The sequence below is a fragment of the Corvus brachyrhynchos genome, unplaced genomic scaffold (assembly GCF_000691975.1).
Source record: "Corvus brachyrhynchos isolate BGI_N302 unplaced genomic scaffold, ASM69197v1 scaffold94, whole genome shotgun sequence".
NCBI classification, from domain to species: Eukaryota; Metazoa; Chordata; class Aves; order Passeriformes; family Corvidae; genus Corvus; species Corvus brachyrhynchos.
The window spans coordinates 5023495-5040825 of record NW_008238330.1 but is presented as its reverse complement, the minus strand read 5'-3'; the positions used below and the strand labels follow the sequence as shown (position 1 = coordinate 5040825).

General features: G+C 40.0%; 1 protein-coding gene across 4 annotated transcripts in view; it reads left to right on the top strand.

Annotated features, from left to right (window-relative positions):
• The first annotated feature begins 6 nt into the window (after positions 1 to 6).
• The window catches only part of UBP1 (upstream binding protein 1 (LBP-1a)), a 35667-nt gene continuing 18342 nt past the window's right edge, over positions 7 to 17331 (top strand). For all 4 annotated transcript variants that reach the window (XM_017734659.1, XM_008633849.2, XM_017734658.1 and 1 more), the window contains exons 1-3: positions 7 to 172; positions 9375 to 9526; positions 15659 to 15735. In XM_017734659.1, the coding sequence (XP_017590148.1) occupies positions 60 to 172; positions 9375 to 9526; positions 15659 to 15735 (342 nt within the window). In that variant the 5' untranslated portion in view covers positions 7 to 59. The remainder of the gene's footprint in view (positions 173 to 9374; positions 9527 to 15658; positions 15736 to 17331) is intronic.

Here is a 17331-nt window from a genome sequence, read left to right as displayed (position 1 = left end):
GAGCGGCGCCGCCCCGTCCGGCTCCTCCCGCGGCGGGAGCGCGGCGGGGCCGGCGGAACATGGCGTGGGTGCTGAAGATGGATGAAGTGATCGAGTCCGGGCTGGTGCACGACTTCGACGCCAGCCTCTCCGGCATCGGGCAGGAGCTGGGAGCCGGTGCCTACAGCATGAGGTAACTCGTCCCGCAGCTCATCCCCGGCGCTGGGCGCCGCGTCCCCGCCGGCTTCCTCGGGCCGCGCAGCCCTGGCCGTGCCGCTGGGCACGCTGCGCGGGAAGGAGCCGGGGTTTCTCCTTTTCGCCCTCTTTTTTTTTTTTTTATTGCGAAAGCTTTTCGCAGTAAAAAAAGGAGTGGGCACGTGTCGGAGGGGCTCCCGCCCTGCCCTCCCGTGCTGCTGGCAGGTGGCCGCTCGGGAAGGGCGGGCAGCTGCCGGTGCTGGGGTGCTGTTCCCTTTATATGCGAAATCCCTGCCCTAAAACTGACATTTCGCTGTCTCTGTGGGATGTAACCGGACCCTACGTTCCAAACGATATCATCTTATACTCGACAAATGCAGTTCTTGTTCATAATGAACAGTAGGTGTTTTCTGCCGGGTTTAAAAATGTTCTTTCTCGAGCAGGTGAAGGTTGTCGTTAATAAGGTAGTAGCATGGTTGTACTTTATTCCCTCTGTTTATTCTGTATTTCTGTGTAGTGATGGGGTTTTCTTCTATGTAGTATGGCTTTAGTGATGGGGACTTGATCTTGCCGTGTAGCTCTTTCTGTTCATAGTCAACTTGGCGGTTTCCTTACCTTTTGATCGTTTTCCAGGTTTTACAAGGTTAGAGTGTTTGAGTAGCGTTTGGATGTCCCTTTTCGAAGCTAAGATAAAACTGTACTTGTTTGAGTAAATTTTATCTCGCTCGTGGGCGGAATGTGTGGATTCCTGAGTGACGAGTTAGAGGGGAAAAGAAAAACTGTTTTGGAGGCACCGAGAGACATTCTAAGTCCAAAGTGTTCATCAGGGTTAGTGTTTTAAGTCTGGAGAAGTAAAACGGTTGCGTTTGATAGTTGTGATGGCCTAGCCTCTATAAAAGGCACGTTCTCTATCAGGGGAAACTGAAACTTGCACGTGACCACAAACTTCATCTATTATGTGTATTTTAAGGCAGTACTTCCCAGGTAATGTTTGGAAGTGCAGTGTCTTTGCTGGAAGTTACAAAAAAGGGCTTCTGCTGGATAGAAATGAGGACCTTTCTGATAGTATTTGCTATTGCGAGTTCAGTGAGTTTATGGTGGGACATGTATTTGATGGGGGTTTTGTTCTGTGTGGGTTTAGGGTTTGGTTGGTTTTTTTGTTTGTTTGTTTTGTTGGGTTTTTTGGTGGTTTTTTTTGTTTGGTTTGGGTTTTTTTAAAATTAAAAATAAAGTTGAGAGCTTGCCAGTTCAGAGAACAAGGTGATTCATCTCTCTTGATGAGAATACTCTTGATTTTATATTCAGCTTATCTGGATTTTGTCCCACTTCTGTCCCATTTCTGTCTCAGCAAACCTTCAGACATTCATCCCATGAAGTGGCATGCCAGGTTTTTGTGGGCAGCTGTGTGGTTGTTGCCTGGATGGCTTCTTAGTGTGCAGACACCAATGGAAAGTGCATGTGCTCCTGTTCAAGAACTGCTCTTCTCTATCTCAATTCAGTTCTTTCTGGGATCTCTTATGATAAAAAATTTTGCGTTTTGACTGTTAGATTTTTTTTATATTTTCTTGTGTTTTCATAACTTCATTTCTTATCGCAGTAATGCGCACACTTCAGTTTCTAGGAACTGTAAGAATTATCATCCTTACCGTTGTTGGATATATTGTTTTTTCTGGTCCTATCGTCTTATGGTGGGTAGCAATCCTAAGTGTCTTTTTGGTACATATGCCTATTAGGACATTCTGAATTAGCACAGAAAGAGTTGTAGCCATTAAAAACAGCACTGAAAAAGTAATATTGTATAAGCTAAGCTATATATTTGTCTTGGATCTTGTTACACACTTTGTCTGCAGTGTATTTTTGGAAAACTTACGCACTAGTAGTAGTAGTTTTTGTAACTTTAATCATGGACCCCACAGTTAAAGGGATCACCTAGTTGCCATTAGTGTTTGCTGAATTCAGAGTGATTTTCAGCTCACGTGTAAGTTATTCTATGTATTGGTTAGATTTGTAGTTTAGAGAAATTATGGTCTGTTCAGTGATGTGAGAGGGGAGAACCAAGAGAACTGGCAAAGCATGAACAGGAGAGATACTGCTCTGTGACTGTTCAGTGTGCCAATAGAAGTTAATTACTTGTCACTTTCTTACAAAATAAGATAGAAGAAAATGAAATGTTGCCTAGAGGAGAGTGCTGGGAGAGCTCCTCAAGGTATATGCCCCTTTGATTTTGTTAGGAAGATCTGCATGTAATTCTTCTAACTATTGGGGTTATATATAAAGGAGTTGATGCTTCCTGGCAATGATGATGAGTCAGTGCCCTTAGGTAGAATATATGGCATTACTCCTGTGCTTATTCTTACTAAGAAAGTTGCACATGATCATTGATCGTCAATCCATTGTAGGATTTTTGGGTTTTTTTTAGAAGGCAGCTAAATGCCTCCTAAATTTCCCTGCGGATTCACATGGTTTTATATAGTTTTCAAAATTTGCTTATAAAGCCTTGAAACCCATTTTTTCTGATTGCTTTTCTAGCATCTTCTCATGCAATAAGAATCTGCCTATAATCACAAAATTAAATTCAGTTGATAATAACAGTTGTCAGATGTGTCAAATAACACCTGCACCAAAACCTATATAAAAACATTGTACCCCTTAGTGATAGTGAGTTTTGAGTTAATTTCAGGGAGTTAATGTTAATTTTGGTTGATAATGACACCCATCATGTTTTCTTATGAATCCCTCATAATAACCATTGTAACACAACAGCAGTTGTGTACTTTCGAGGACCAGTGATGGTTGCTATGCACTGCTAAAAAATGGAGGCTATTTAATTGATAAGACAAGTTTCAAAGAACCGTCTGTCATCTTTCTAGCAGAATTCCATTTTTCATCTAATGAATTATTAGATTAATGAATCAATATAAATTGGGTTAATTGAGCATTAATAGACAGAAAAATACCTTAATGACTGAATTTTTATGTGTAATCTGGAAGCTTGGTATATGGATTTATTTAAATGCTTGCAGTTCCAATGGTGTTTGTAGTGCTACAATTCAATCCTGTCATGGGGAACTTGATACTTATTTCAGGAGTAGCTGCTTTGGTATGTATTTGTAGGTTAAAACCTGGAGTTCATCAAACTAGGTTTAAAAAAAAAGACTTTTGGTTCTGAAATGGGAAACTCTCTACAAAAGACTATGAAAATATATCCAGACAATCCTCCACTTTTGGAGAATCAAGTCAGTTTGACTCCGCTGCATCTCCCGAGCACTTAATTGTCTTTGGTCTGCTGCCTTGGTTGAAAAGAAGGAAAGCCTAATGCAGTCTTCAGTCTTGTTTCCTTACTGTGCTGTGGGATGGTGAGAGGACTTTGTGTACCACCTCTCAAGCACAGTTCAGGCTGAAGTAACCCTGAGATGGTCAGTCAGGAGTTAGGGGAACATTGTCTTACAACTTAGAGCTCTCTTTTCAGGTGAAGAGAGGGAGAGTGTTGTCTTCTAACAGCTTTTGGGTCCCTGACATCCTTTTTTGGCTTCTGATAAACATGATTGGGTCACAACAGTTACTGCCTTAACTTCCTAGTTGCTGTGCAAAACCAAATAAGAGTTATCTCATTCACACCCTGGTTTTGGCTGCTGTTACATTGTGACAGACAAAATTGCTGTTTATGCTTCCCCTAATGTCTCCCACACTTTTAAGACTTTACTGCTGGTTATATAGGATTTTTGAAAGAGGAATACTTACTTAAGGTATCTTGAATTTTTTCTTTTTCTTTTTTAGATGTACATAGTGTTTTCTGCAGGATACATTATAAAGCTTCTGTTTCACTGGTCTGTTCTATTTTTTTATACATTGCTCTGTAGAAAAAATAATTTTCACTGACATCTACACTCTAAAATAAAATGCTTTGTACTGATTAGAATGGGAGCTTGATTCTTTGTGTAAGTGCACAAATATGTAAATGCCTCTCAGGAAATAGGCATTTGAAGAAAAAGAGAATCCACAAACCTAAGCGTCCTTGCTTTGTTACCACAGATAAAACATGTTGAAAGATAAACCTCATGTTCTAGGTCATTGACATTGGCTTTAGGGTTTTTTGTTGTTGTTTTCTTCCAAGTTGAGTGTGTGAATACATTACAAAAAGTTAGGGGCCAGTTTAATTTTTAAGGGAAAGACTTCAAAGTGCAGAACTGTCTTTGTTCCCTGTCACGTCTCGTGTTGGAGTGACATACCAGATTGAGAGCAGGGCAGCAGGTCTGCCTTCGTTTGCTCTTCGGGTGTTCTCCTATGTGGGAGCTGTCTGTACTGGAGCTGCTGCAAGTTAGAGCAGCTGCCTGACCTCCCTGTGTCAGAGGAGTGGATGCGAAACTGTGGATTTGTTGTGGTGAACATTCTTACTTCTTTTCCTTGGTAGGAAGGACACAGGTTTTGGTTTTGGCATTTTCTTCTTTCTTTGATTGGTGGTTTCTTGTATTTTGTGCCAGACTCCTCTTGAATTGAAACCTTTCACCATCTGAGTTTCTGTGTGAGGGTCTGTGGGATTCCTAGGAACAGCATTATGTTTGCACCTGTTTCTCATTCATGTTGGACTTCTTGGATGGCTGCTGCAGAGAAATTTGTTCCCCAGAAATTAATTCCAGGGGTCTTGCGTCCCATCAAACTTGTTTCTGTGGACATAGGGAAAGTGTTAGGAAGCATCAGGTCTCCCATTGCCTTGCATTTAAGGCTTGCTCTCACCTCTGAACAGTTCAGAGCTTGGCTTTGAGATCATAACTCTTAATTCAAATACTGCTTGAGAAACATTTTTCTTAAGGTATTTGTCCTCGTAAAAACCATGCCTTAAAGTTTCAAAAGGCCTGTGTGTTCTTGGGATGCTTTAGTACTCACACCCAAGAGTATACAATCCAGAAGATAGATAAGGCAGATGATTGATGGAACATCAGTTTGAATTTTGATGACATAGTAGTTTCTGTTCTTGTAAGGACAGGAAGTTCTTCATTTATTTTTTGACCATATTATTATTATTAGGGAGGGGTTTTTTGTATGTGTGTGTTAGGCTTTTTTTAAAATGCTTTGGACAAAGTGTGGAAAGAGGGTTTTAAATTTGTAAGGAAGGTGATTTTGAAGGCTTACAAACATTTCACAAGCATGGGGGGATAAATTACATTTTTCTTGGTCTTTTTGTACTATGCTCATGTAAGCTACATGACATAGGATAGCTTCTCATATGTGGTGGATCCTACTGGATGCTTTAGTTCAAGTGGTAACATTCACCTTGCTGCTGCTTCTAAGCTTTCCTGCTTTTGTATGGTCATGTTTCATGTATGCACCTCTGTAGCATGAGTAGCTAAGACTTGTGATGGAAGATATGTTTACTGCCTGCATTTGGGGTGTAATGAAGACTGTTTCTGTTGGGTTTTTTTTCTGGCTAAATTTTCCTCCTCCCTGTGGGAAGAAAAGAATGCCTTTTGTTTGAATGCTTTAGATAACACATTCTGAGGAACTGAACTAAGACTTTTCTTACTAGAGCTAATAATTTCAAAGTCTTGGTCTCAGGGTTCCTTCCATCAGGAGAGTAAACCTTGGCAGATGGACTTTCTCAAATGATACCGAAAAATGCAACAAAAGATGCTACTTGTCCTTCAAAATGTTACTACTCACCCATACATCAGCTTGCTGGTGGTTCTAAAGTTCACTTAAATGAGACAAGTGAAGTAAACAAGTTTTCACAAGATCAAAAGTTAACAATGGCAAAAAAAGAATAGAATCAGTCTCTTAAAGCGCTCTGTTCTCCTGTAGTCTGAAATAATGTCAACAGTAGCTATTTTGGAACAGTTGGATTTTCGTCTATCTGGGCTGCTCTGTCAGTGGGCACTTCACTTTAGGTAAGAGGTTCTTTGCTGTGTGAAATAACTTAAGCAAAGCTGGCACTACAAGTGCCTGTCTCTAATCTCTACTGGACTAGCAAAAATAAGATTTCACCAGGTGAGTAGGAAAATGACTAAAGGATGCCTTACGTAAGTATACACAAACACGGAGGCTGCCAGGGATTGACTGTGGGCACATGATTTGTACTGCTGGGCCATTGTCTCATTATAAATGCAGAAATTGTAACGGAGGTCTGAGGGGAAGAAGGCTGGAACTGGCAAGGCTGATCTTCTCTGGGTTGTGTTTGTTTGTTCGTGGGATTTCCTTGCGTTTTGTTTGGTTTTTTGTTTTGTTGGGTGTTAAAATAGAATCACTGTAAGATTAGAGGTGGTAAAAAGATTAAGCATCCCCATAGTTTCTGGGAATGTGATTGATACAATAGCATATATTATATGCAGTTTATCATCTTTAGCTTAAGTAAAGAGCACTATTAAAAATATTATATTTCTGTTTCCCATCGGTTTCCTTCTCTGAATTATGAGCAGTCTTTGCATCTTTTCTTCAGTTGTGCTGCATGAGCAATGAATTTTATTTTGTAGAAAATGCTTGTCACTGTGAAATATAGGTAGTCCCTATTTAAACTGACACTTCAGGTCTTAATTTGAAATACTTTACTCATACCTTATTGACTGTTTTAATTGTCTGCAGCTTTGATCTGTTTTTAGATGGGGAAAGAGCATATGTTGAAATGAGAGAAACACTGGTATTTCATTCTTTGAAAGTGAATGAGTCAAAATGTTATTTAAATGGTATTTAAAGATGCTCTGGGAAGGAGTTTACATTGCATTGGCTTCTCTTTTCCTTTGGAATGTACTAGTACCCAGAAGACTTTTGTAAGAGAAATTTGCCTTTTGCTGTCTTCTGGAATGCTTTTTGGAATGGTGGCATTTAAGAATGAACATTAAGCTCTCTTTACAGCTAAATTGTAGGGTTGTAGAGTTGGATGTCTTTATTTCTCCTTATTCTAGTGGCAGTTAGTCATTATGCTTTGTGTTAGCAAAAGCTGGTTTAAAGCTGCCTAAATTGGTGTAGTTGTAGGCTTCCAGTGCTGTGTCTCTTATCTAATTCATTATCCACATCATGCTTTTTTAAGCCAGACCAGCTACATTTTTAACTTTAAATTGTGAGTGGCAAATGAAGGCTTTAAATATATTTTTCATGAATACACAGAAGACTTCTCTTTAATCTTGTGTGTTATGTGAAGGCAAGTGCTGCAGAACTTAGTAGAGGATTACAGGTAATTTATTTGGTGAGGTATTTTGCATGCCGTCATTGTTGCACTTTGACTTGTGTGTGTATTTTAAACATTGCCGTTGTTTCCGTGTTCTTGCCATTTTAAAGTTCCTCCTCATAAAAGCACTCGTGTTGTGTGTGCCGAAGTGTGTGGTGAGCATGGGTTCCTGGTGTAGCCGTCCTGTCATGGGACCACGCTTCCCTCAGCTTGTCACGGCGCTCCCTCTTGTGTTGGGCTGCTCCTGCTGCCCTCCTGACTGACATCAGGGCTTGAAGCATCTCCTTGTTTCTTGTGAGTCATCCTCAGGGAGCAGTCACCAATCTATGGATTTTGCTGTCCTACTCACGGATCCTTGTCTCTGTATAAGTAAACTCTTTTAGGGGTGTCCACTTACCCTAAGTGGTTATTTCACATCTTCCTTGGCACTTACTTAAGTCTTCTCTGGGCTCCAGTTTGGGGAGATGACATCAGAAGTAGTTAGGACACAGTTCAGTAGGCTTGTAATGCTGTTTTGGACAGTGTACTGCCTTGTCCTGCTTGCATCAGTCTTTGTAGCATCTCCTGTGGTTTCTTCCTAGTAAAAGGGAACCTGTATGGGTGTCTTTTTTTTGGTCTCTTTTTTTAATTCCAGCTGGCTTTTTGGGGAGACATTCCAGTCTCTACCAGGTAGAGACAAATTTCTTAGACTTTTTCACCCTTCCTAAATATTTTCTTGTTCCAACATCTTCAGGTAGCCTGGGGAGTGACATCCCTTATTGAATGTGGCACTTGCTCTGAAAGAAAAGTTAGGATGTTCCACCTCTACTCTGCATATCTAAGACTTAAGTAGACCAAGTTTTAGTTTCTAACCCTATGTGACACAAAAATATTGGCTGTCATTTCACTTTTTGAATTTATTATGATACATTTTTTTGATTCTTCAGATATGCGCTGGAATTCAAGAGGAATTACAGAGTTCTCTTTAAATAAAGCAAACTCTTGCAGAAATGAGGAACAGTAAAAATAAGCAGTTTTACTTCAAAAAATTTAGGGTACAATGTACAAAGAGTAGTGCAATACAGACATTTATAATTGTTTTACGAAATATATTGAATCTATGTTTGTGATCAGTGCAAGAGATACAAACAAGATACATGTTGGTTAAAAACTGAATGAACAGGTGAGGGGGTGTGAGATCTTAGTTCGCTTTAGAAACATTTTTAAAGAAAGTAGTAAGGATCTGCAGATGATTTAATCATCAACGAAAATTCAGTGCAAGGCAAACTCTTAGAATTTTAATTTATGAAAGATTTCTGTATGCAAGGAAAATTAATCTATTGCTAATACAGATTACTAATTTCTGTAGAAAGCAGAATATGTATTTGCTAGTTGTGGTGAAGCTTTCTTACCACAGCTTGTGGACAACATGGATTACTCTTTATTCTCTAGAAACTTAGCATTTCCGAAGTTTTTCTGGTGGTTGTGAATCTTAGATAAGTGAAGTGAATCTTAGCATAAACTTTCTATAGCTTATGTTTTGTGAATCTGCCGCTTAATAATTTTTGGGCTAATCAGTGTGCTAAAGCCTAAGAAAAGATTGACAATGTCAACAGAATTAATAGGTTAGATATAATGGTACTAAATGAGAAGAGAGATACCTTGCCCGTGTAGGTAACTTACTTTCGGGAATACATTATTTCAAAGAAGAAAATAAAAGCCTTGCTTTCATTTGTGTGTTTATTAGGAAAGCTTGGCTGTGTTGACAGGTGAAAAGTTGAGAGAGCTGAATTTTTTCAATGGAGACAAGAAAAGAAAGATTAAATTTTCAGAGGATCAGCACAACTGTTTGTCTGCTTAGGTTCCAGGTTTATGTATCCTAGCCTAAAGTTCTATCAGAAAATGTTTTGGATACTGCTGATATAGATTTTACTAATAAAATGAGTAACAAAATTCTGTGTGTATTTCACTGTGCATTTCTTTAAGTCGCAAACAACTTTTTTTCTTTAACTTCAATCCAAACAGCGCCAACAGTCTCAAAGTTGTTTTTTATTTTTCTTTTCAGTGATGTTTTGGCACTGCCTATTTTCAAACAGGAAGATTCCAGCCTTCCACAAGAAAATGAGACCAAACATCCACCTTTCCAATATGTTATGTGTGCTGCAACATCTCCAGCAGTAAAATTATATGATGAAACTCTCACATACTTGAATCAAGGTTGGTATACATATGTGGATGTGGCTTGTGGTGCAAGTCTGAAATTGGAATGGTATTTCATGTTTTGATACATTGTATATTTCCAAAATAAATGCATGTCAGAAATGAGGTTGGATACCTTACTAGCAGTCTTTTTTTGTCCAACTTGTAGGCTCACAGCTATAGTATGGTGTTACTTCCCCTTTGGATTCTGGTGGGGTGGGTTTTTTTTTTTCCTTTGTTGGTTTGAGTTTTGGGATTTTTTCCTGTTGTGTGTTGCCCCTCTCCATCCCCCTCATCCCCCAATAAAATCAAGCCAATAGAACTTTTAGGAGACAAATTTCAGGTAGTAAAGCTGAAAATTCAGGACTAATTTTGCATTTCTGTTTAAATTTGATTGATAAGAGCAAGTTAATTGGATATTTGCTTGAGGTACACACAAACAGCCCTCAGAAGTCATAATAAATGTTAAAATGTCGGTTCCTGAACAAGAAGTGTTACACAAAAGATGCCTCTGTAATTGCTCTCAAATTAGCCAGACATGTCTGTCCAGAACAGTATTATGTTTGAACATGAACACAAGTGCAGTTACCTTTGGAGTTTGTGTCTATTTCATTGTTCCTGTACATTTATCAGAAATTAACTAGATAAATACTTCATGTGAATCAGGCTGGGTTTTTTTCCTCATAGCTTGTGGTTAATTTGCATGAAAATTGATTTTTTTTTTTTTTTTTTTTTCCCCCTAGAGAGAGAGCACCGACTGCTGGGTAAAATAATCTGAATGAAGTCATTGCCATATGATAAAACCTTCCTCACCTCTGAGAATTACATTGGTGTCCTAAGTTTAGTCAGCTAGTATTCTAAACTCAAATAATTTGTCATTTGTTTTGGACCTTATCAGTGGCTTTGTACCCTCCCAGCCCTTCATCCCTCTCTTCTGGCTCTAATGCCCTAGGATCTCCATTCCTGTATCTAGTTCAGCTTTCTTTTCCTTGTGGGTTTTGACTCGAAATCTCAATAGACTGTGCTGTAATTTGAAGACAGAGCACAAGGCAGCAGGCTGAAGGAAAAAAGTGCTTGCCATATTGCTTCTGAGAACAGCTTGCCATTTAAAGTGGCTGTGTCTAAAATGACTGTAAAATGTTTCATCTGTCCTTGAAAATATCTTTTAATATAAAGATTTCATTGGCAAAGAAGTTTTGGTGTTTTTCAGTGTCCTGGGTAACTTTTCCTGATGTTGAAAAATGAGGACATTGGTATAACCCCTTTCCTTAAATAAATATGGGAAGAAAAAAGCCATTGGCCAACTTCCTTTCTGTGCTAGTACTTCAGACAGAAAGACAGTACATTTACTGCCCAGGTTAAGACCTTTTCATTAAAATTTCTCTACTAGCTAGTTAATGTGTGTATATATATGTATATACCCAGAGGATGGTTGGGCATTGGAACAGCTCCCCAGGGAAGTGGTCATAGCACCAAGCCTGACAGTTCAAGAAGCATTTGGACAATGATCTCAGGCACATGGTGTGACTCTTGGGGTGTCCTATGTAGGACCGGAAGTTGGACTCAATGATTCTGGTGGGTCCCTTCCAACTCAGCAGATTTTGTGATACATGAAAAATGTTGTGAGACTTGATTTCTTTCATACTGAAGGCAGTTTAAAATAAGGATCGGTTTGCAGCACTGAGTTGTGCTGATAGATACATTTATGTAATGAGTTGGATTGAGTCCTCTAGCAAAAGAGTAATTTATAATCTATATCCTGGTTATTCAGCTATCTGGTTTCTAGTTTGGCCCCATTTTCAGGCAGTGTCTTGCCTTAAATAATTTTCAAAAGGAAGTACCCTCTTTAATTTCGTCAGCAGTTGTTTTAGTTTCCTGGTTTGGGAATATCAGAAGCAGTGGGAATATTTGCCCTGTCTGTTAAGCTGTGGTGACATTCCCTAAGGCAATGCTTAAACAAGTCCTGACTTTACCCTCTGTTAGTTTTTTAATTAGTATAGCTAATAGTGTCACTCAGAGTTCAAGGAGCATCTGGCTGATGCTCTTAGTCATGTGATTGAGGTTTTGGTAGTCCTGTGAGGAGCAGGTTGTTGTATTCAATTCCTGTGTGTTCCTTCCAACTTGACATACTCTGTGAGCTGATGGAATATTTAATGTAATTAGATGTTCAGCTGAAGCTGATTCTAGAAGTTCAGACCTTGGAGTGATGATGGTTGGTTGTTCAGGGGTTTGCAGGGTTCTTACTGTGAAATCTGTTAAATAGGTCCATTGAGAATGCATACTGGAGTTGTGGGACAGTGTTTTGAGTTGGGTGCTCTTCAGCTAGATGTATCTGGAATAGCAAAGTGATGTGGAAGAGAATTGCTTTTAAAGGGGAAGCATTTTTTAGGTTGGTTTACACAGTGCCACAAAGCTTGGAGTTCCGTGAATGTAGAGAACTGCTTGGGAGAGATGGAATCCAGCTTGGAAAGGGCAGTGAAGGTGCCTTTGCCAGCTCATGGCTGACCTGGTAAAGAGGGCTTTGAAGTAGAACAGGGAAGGAGGGAGGGAGTGACTGACAAGCAGCACTGTGAGGGAGTGATGGACATGGTTCATAAGCAAAGAGCATGAAAGGGAACACAGCATCAACAAAAGGAGGCTTAAACAGGGTCATCTCCAGCATTTGCATGTAAGCAAGTAACTGCCTGTAGAATGTCATTCCAAGGGAACACCAAAGCCCTTTGTGGTAAGTGAGCGTGGTGAGGTGCCTCTGAAGTGCACACGTCTGTAGTGCTGTTCCTCATAAAGATGAGGAATTAAGACATCCGTGTGATCTTGGCATCATGGAGTCATGATGGGATGGCTTGCAAAGTGTCATATTACAGTGTGGGGATATTGGCTCTTCAGGAAAGGCAGAGCAAGAGGATAAGGGAGGGGAAGTTAGGCATTACGTGGGAGAACAGCTGCAATGTCTGGAGCTCTGCAGAGGGGATAGGTGATGTGCCAATTGAGAGCTTATGGGTAAGAATTAAAGAGTAGGACAATGTGGATGACATTGTAGTGAGTGCCTGCTGTAGGCCACCTGACCAGGAAGAACAAGTAGATGAGACCTTTTTTGAAGAGCTAGAAGTAGCCTCACATTCACAGGCCATGCTCTTAGTAGGATGACCTCAACCACCCTGATGTCTCCTGCAGGGACAGCGCAGCAGAGCATGAGCAACCCAGGAGGTTACTGGAAAGTGCTGATTGACAGCTTCCTGACCCAAGTGATAGAGGATAGCTCTGCTGTACCTCATGAAACAGGGAAGGGCTCATTGGGGTTGTGACTTTCAAGGTCAGTCAGGCTTGTCCACCTTCAAGATGGTGGACTTCATGATTCTGAAAGAAAGAAGCAGGGCAGAAGACCAAGATCACATCTTTGGACTTCAGGACAGCAAAGTCCCATGGGATAAAGATTTGGAGGGAAGAGAGGCCCAAGATAGCTAGTTAACATTCAAGGATCAGCTCTTCCAAACTCAAGAGCAGCAAATCCCAATGAACAGGAAGTCAGGCAAAAAATGGCAGGAGGCTTGCATGGGTAAGCAAGGGAACTCAAATACAAAAGATAGGCATACAGAACATGGAAGCAGGGACCGGTAACCTGAGAGGAGTACAGAGATACTGTCCAAGCCTGCAGGGATGCAATCAGAAAAGCCAAAGCCCAGCTGGAACTGAATCTGGTGAGGAATGTCAAAAGCAAGATGGTCTTCTGTAAGTACGTAAACGGGAAGAGGAAGACTATTTAAAATGGGCCCCCTGCTGTTCCGCTGCTGAACGGGACAGAGGCCATGGTGACACAGGACATGGAAAAGGCTGAAGTACTCAATGCCTTCTTAGCCTCAGTCTTTTCTGGTATCACTGGTCTGTAGGAGTCCTAGGCCCTAGACATGAGGGGAGAGTCTGAAGCAAGGAATATGTGCTCTTGGTGGAAGAGGAACAGGTCAGGGAATACTTAAGCAAACTGAACATACATAAATCCTCGGGTTCTGATAGGACGCACCCACAAGTGCTGAGGGCAGTGCCCTATATCACTGTGAGGCCACTCTTGATAGTTGTTGAATGATCTTGTTGACTAGGAGACGTACTTGAGACTACAGGAAAGCTAATGTTGATCTTCAAAAAGGAGCCAGGGAACTACAGGCTTCCTGGGAAGGTGATGGAGCAATGTTTCCTGGGAACCATTTCCTGGTACATGAATCATCATCAGGGGTAGTCAGCACAGGTTTCCCAAGGGGGTATCATGCTTGGCCAGCTTGATAAATACCTTCGATGGACTGGGTGGCTTGGTAGACCAGGGGAGGGTAGTAGGTATTGTTTACAAGTGATTTCCTTCAGTAAGGCTTTTGCTGGTTTCTCCCATAAGATCTTTACAGAGAAAAGAAAAATGGGCTGGATGAGCATCCTTTGAGATACTCAGAACCAGCCAGGCTTAGTGCTGGGCAACTGGCTGTAGGTGGCCTTGCCTTGAGCAGGGGGATTGGCCAAGATTACCTCCAGAAGTCCCTTCCAAACTTGAACATTCTGGGATTTTTGTGACCGAATTACCACACAGTGTGTAGCAGGGGGCAGTTACTGTCCGTAGCTTGTGTTGCCTTGCCCCTCTGGCTGCTCTCCAGGAAAGAGCAGAGAGAAAAGCATATATAGGTCTCATATAGGGATGGTAAAAATCAGTGCTGTGGTGCTTTTCACACTTTCAAGAGCAGCTACATGTCCAAAACTCCAAAATGGAATGTATCTGTTCATCTGTCTTGAAAATTTCCAGACCTGTTTCTACATTTTCAAGTCTTGTATTCTTTGATTTTTACCTTTATCAAATCTACTGTCTTAATATTATTTTGTACCTATAAAAGGTTAGCCACACTTCTTGAAGAAACAAGCAGAATTTTTTTTCTTCACCCACCTCCCTACCTCCCAAAAAAAATGTTGAGAGAGAACAGAGAAATACTTGAGAAAGTTTATTAATATTGCTAGAATTGAAAAATGCTGACGTTAAATACAGTTGAACTTACATGTTATAGCTGTGTGGGTAGAATAAGACTGGTAATTGAACGAATCACACTAACAGGAAAAGTTTCCTCCTGCTATATGTAGGAGGAGAAGTTTTGTATTTTTTACTCAGCTGCACTAGGTGAACATCTGTTTCGTATGGATTTATGTCATCAATAACTGTATCAATGTTCACGTGATGCTTGGGTGAAGAAAGCCTGTATATGTGTAGAGTATATCCATAAATATGCTAATTGTGTCCAGCAAAAAAACCCTGAAATGGTCTATAGTTGGAAGTAACATCAGTCTATGAAAACTGAAAGGAGATGAAGAAATCATTTGCTCATTCACAGGGTTATTGCCTTGTAGGGCAACTCAGAATGTCTTTTAAGGTGTTATACATTGGACCGTAAAGGTAGCCTGAAAGGCAGTGTAGTTGAATATTTTACTGCATTTTATCTTAGTGAACATGTTTTAGTTGGGGAGATGTGATTTTGCAAATTAATATGTGCTCCTCATTCTGGAAGGAAAAAAATCCTTGTAGTTAAATAAATTGCTACGAGCTTTGCCTCTTTTGAAGCACAACAGTTTATCATATTCACTGGAAAGGTAGGTTTGCTCATACTGTTGATATAACCAGTAGCTGTCTCTTTTAGAGGTCTATTTCTGAAATCTTACAAAGCATAAAAATTATACAAAGGCAACAGGTACATGGACAAAATTAAACATGGGAGAATAGTATTTATGTTTTGGGAAAAGTATAAAAACTCTGCAAGAGTTTGTTTTGGAAGACCAATTAATGGTTCTCAGTATGTTGCTGTTCATCAGTTCTAAAAAAGAAAGGAATTCAGCCTTGAAATGTTTGTCTTCAGACAAACAAACAGAGAAGCAAGTACTTACACTTGACGCAAAATTAGATAATTGAACTTTGAAATTATCTCTAGTTTTAGAGGGACCAAAAAGTTTTACTTTGTTTTGTTAATTTGCATGCTGCGAAGCGCACGTTGCTATCTGGATCTCTCAAACTCAGGTTTCAGGTACTGGTGTCCTTGTCTACTGTGAACCAAAGGTAATCTAAATGCATTAAACACAGAATAGCCTTGTGCTCCTACTCTTTTACTGATGCAGGTTTTTTTCTCTTTAAAGGTCAGTCCTATGAGATACGGATGCTAGATAATCGGAAAGCTGGAGACATACCAGAGATCAATGGAAAGCTGGTGAAGGTGAGTTTTAAGTTCACTAGATAGCATTACTAACAAACAAGAGATTGTCTATTTTATGGATTTTTTTTTTGTGCTGTCACTAGGTATTTGGTCAGAATATGTGGACCAGCGATGTTTACAAATAAAAACGTATGGATATGAGTATCCAATGCACACTTGTGTGCGCTGAAGACCTAAGTATTTATGCACAGCTTAAGATAGTTGTCTGTAGATTTTGTGTCCAGTGTCTTTTGAGCCATCACATTGTCCATTTCAAGTGATTAGGAGAGGTGACATGAAGGTAGAGGATCATTTAGATAGAAGTGGAGGTATTGTGAGCATGTTTCGTAAGAAATGTCGCAGAAAACACATGGAGCCAACCTGTGAGTTTTGCAGTAGTGGGATATTGGAGATATATCCATAGGAGAATGGATCTCTAATTTTGCTGCTTGTTGAGCTGTTTATTCCACAGCTGAGCCCCTTTCCTCAATTCCAGGTTTGTCTCCTTGTACTTCAATGTTAGTAGAAAGTACTGTGGATCTGAGGTATTGTATGAGCTATGAAAATGAGGCAAACTGAAAAACTACCCAATTAAGAGTACGAATGATTAAAAGAACTGATGGAGGGGTTTGGATTTTTCTTCTAAGGACCTGATGATTATTGATTTTATTGAATTCTCAAAAAAATCTTATTCAGGTATTAGTAAAGAAGGGAAAAACTTCAATTAAAGTCACTTTGAAAGTGGTGCTGATAAATGCACCAGAACAGTGTGCCTGGGGGAGGCTGAATCTTTACCTGCCAGCTTTGGGCTCTGTAATTTGTCAACTTTGGCTTGCTTGCAGAGTTCTGTGCCTTGTTCTTAATTGTTTGTGGGATGCTTGTTCAGGGATCATTTCAGGAAGAATTAAGCATGAGCATAAAAATGAGATTTGAGAATTGTGTAATTAAACGTTTTACAACCTGGCATGGTGACTTGCTGTAATAAGCATGTGGACTATTTTGCCCCCTTAGGTGCTATGTCCTTGTAGCCCTGGGGTGTCTCTCTGCTGTAATTTCCTAGGTTTGTATGTGGGTGATGAGTTGTTTGGTAGGTAGAATAGGGTAAAGCAGCATAAAAGTTTAGAAAAGTAAATTCTACCACAGCAAGGTGTTGTAATGCTGCATCAATAAATTCTCCCCTTCAGACAAATATTGGAATCCCAGTACTTTACCAAAGAAGTCGTTTCATGGCATTGAAGGTGGCTGTGGATATTTCCAAGTTCCAGACTTGCCAGTTTGCAGTGCAGAAGGAATGGTGTGTTTGTGTGTGTTTGTACGTGTACATGCACGCACACATTTGCTTTCTGTTATCTTTGAAATAAACCCAAGGAAATGCAATCCATCTGGAAGAGGCACTCCATTTAAAAGTTCTTGGGTTTTCTGGACACTTTTAGCTGCTGTTAGTACAAGGAAGACTAGAAAAATGGAAAAAAAAATGCAAATTTGTCTGCCATCTATTTGTTGGGTAACAATCAATGTGTACAGTAATTTTCCCAGCCTCTGTGTAACAAATTGCTTTGTATGTGCATTAATTTAGCAGCACCAAAACTGGCCACAAAAATAGGTATTGTTAGATAA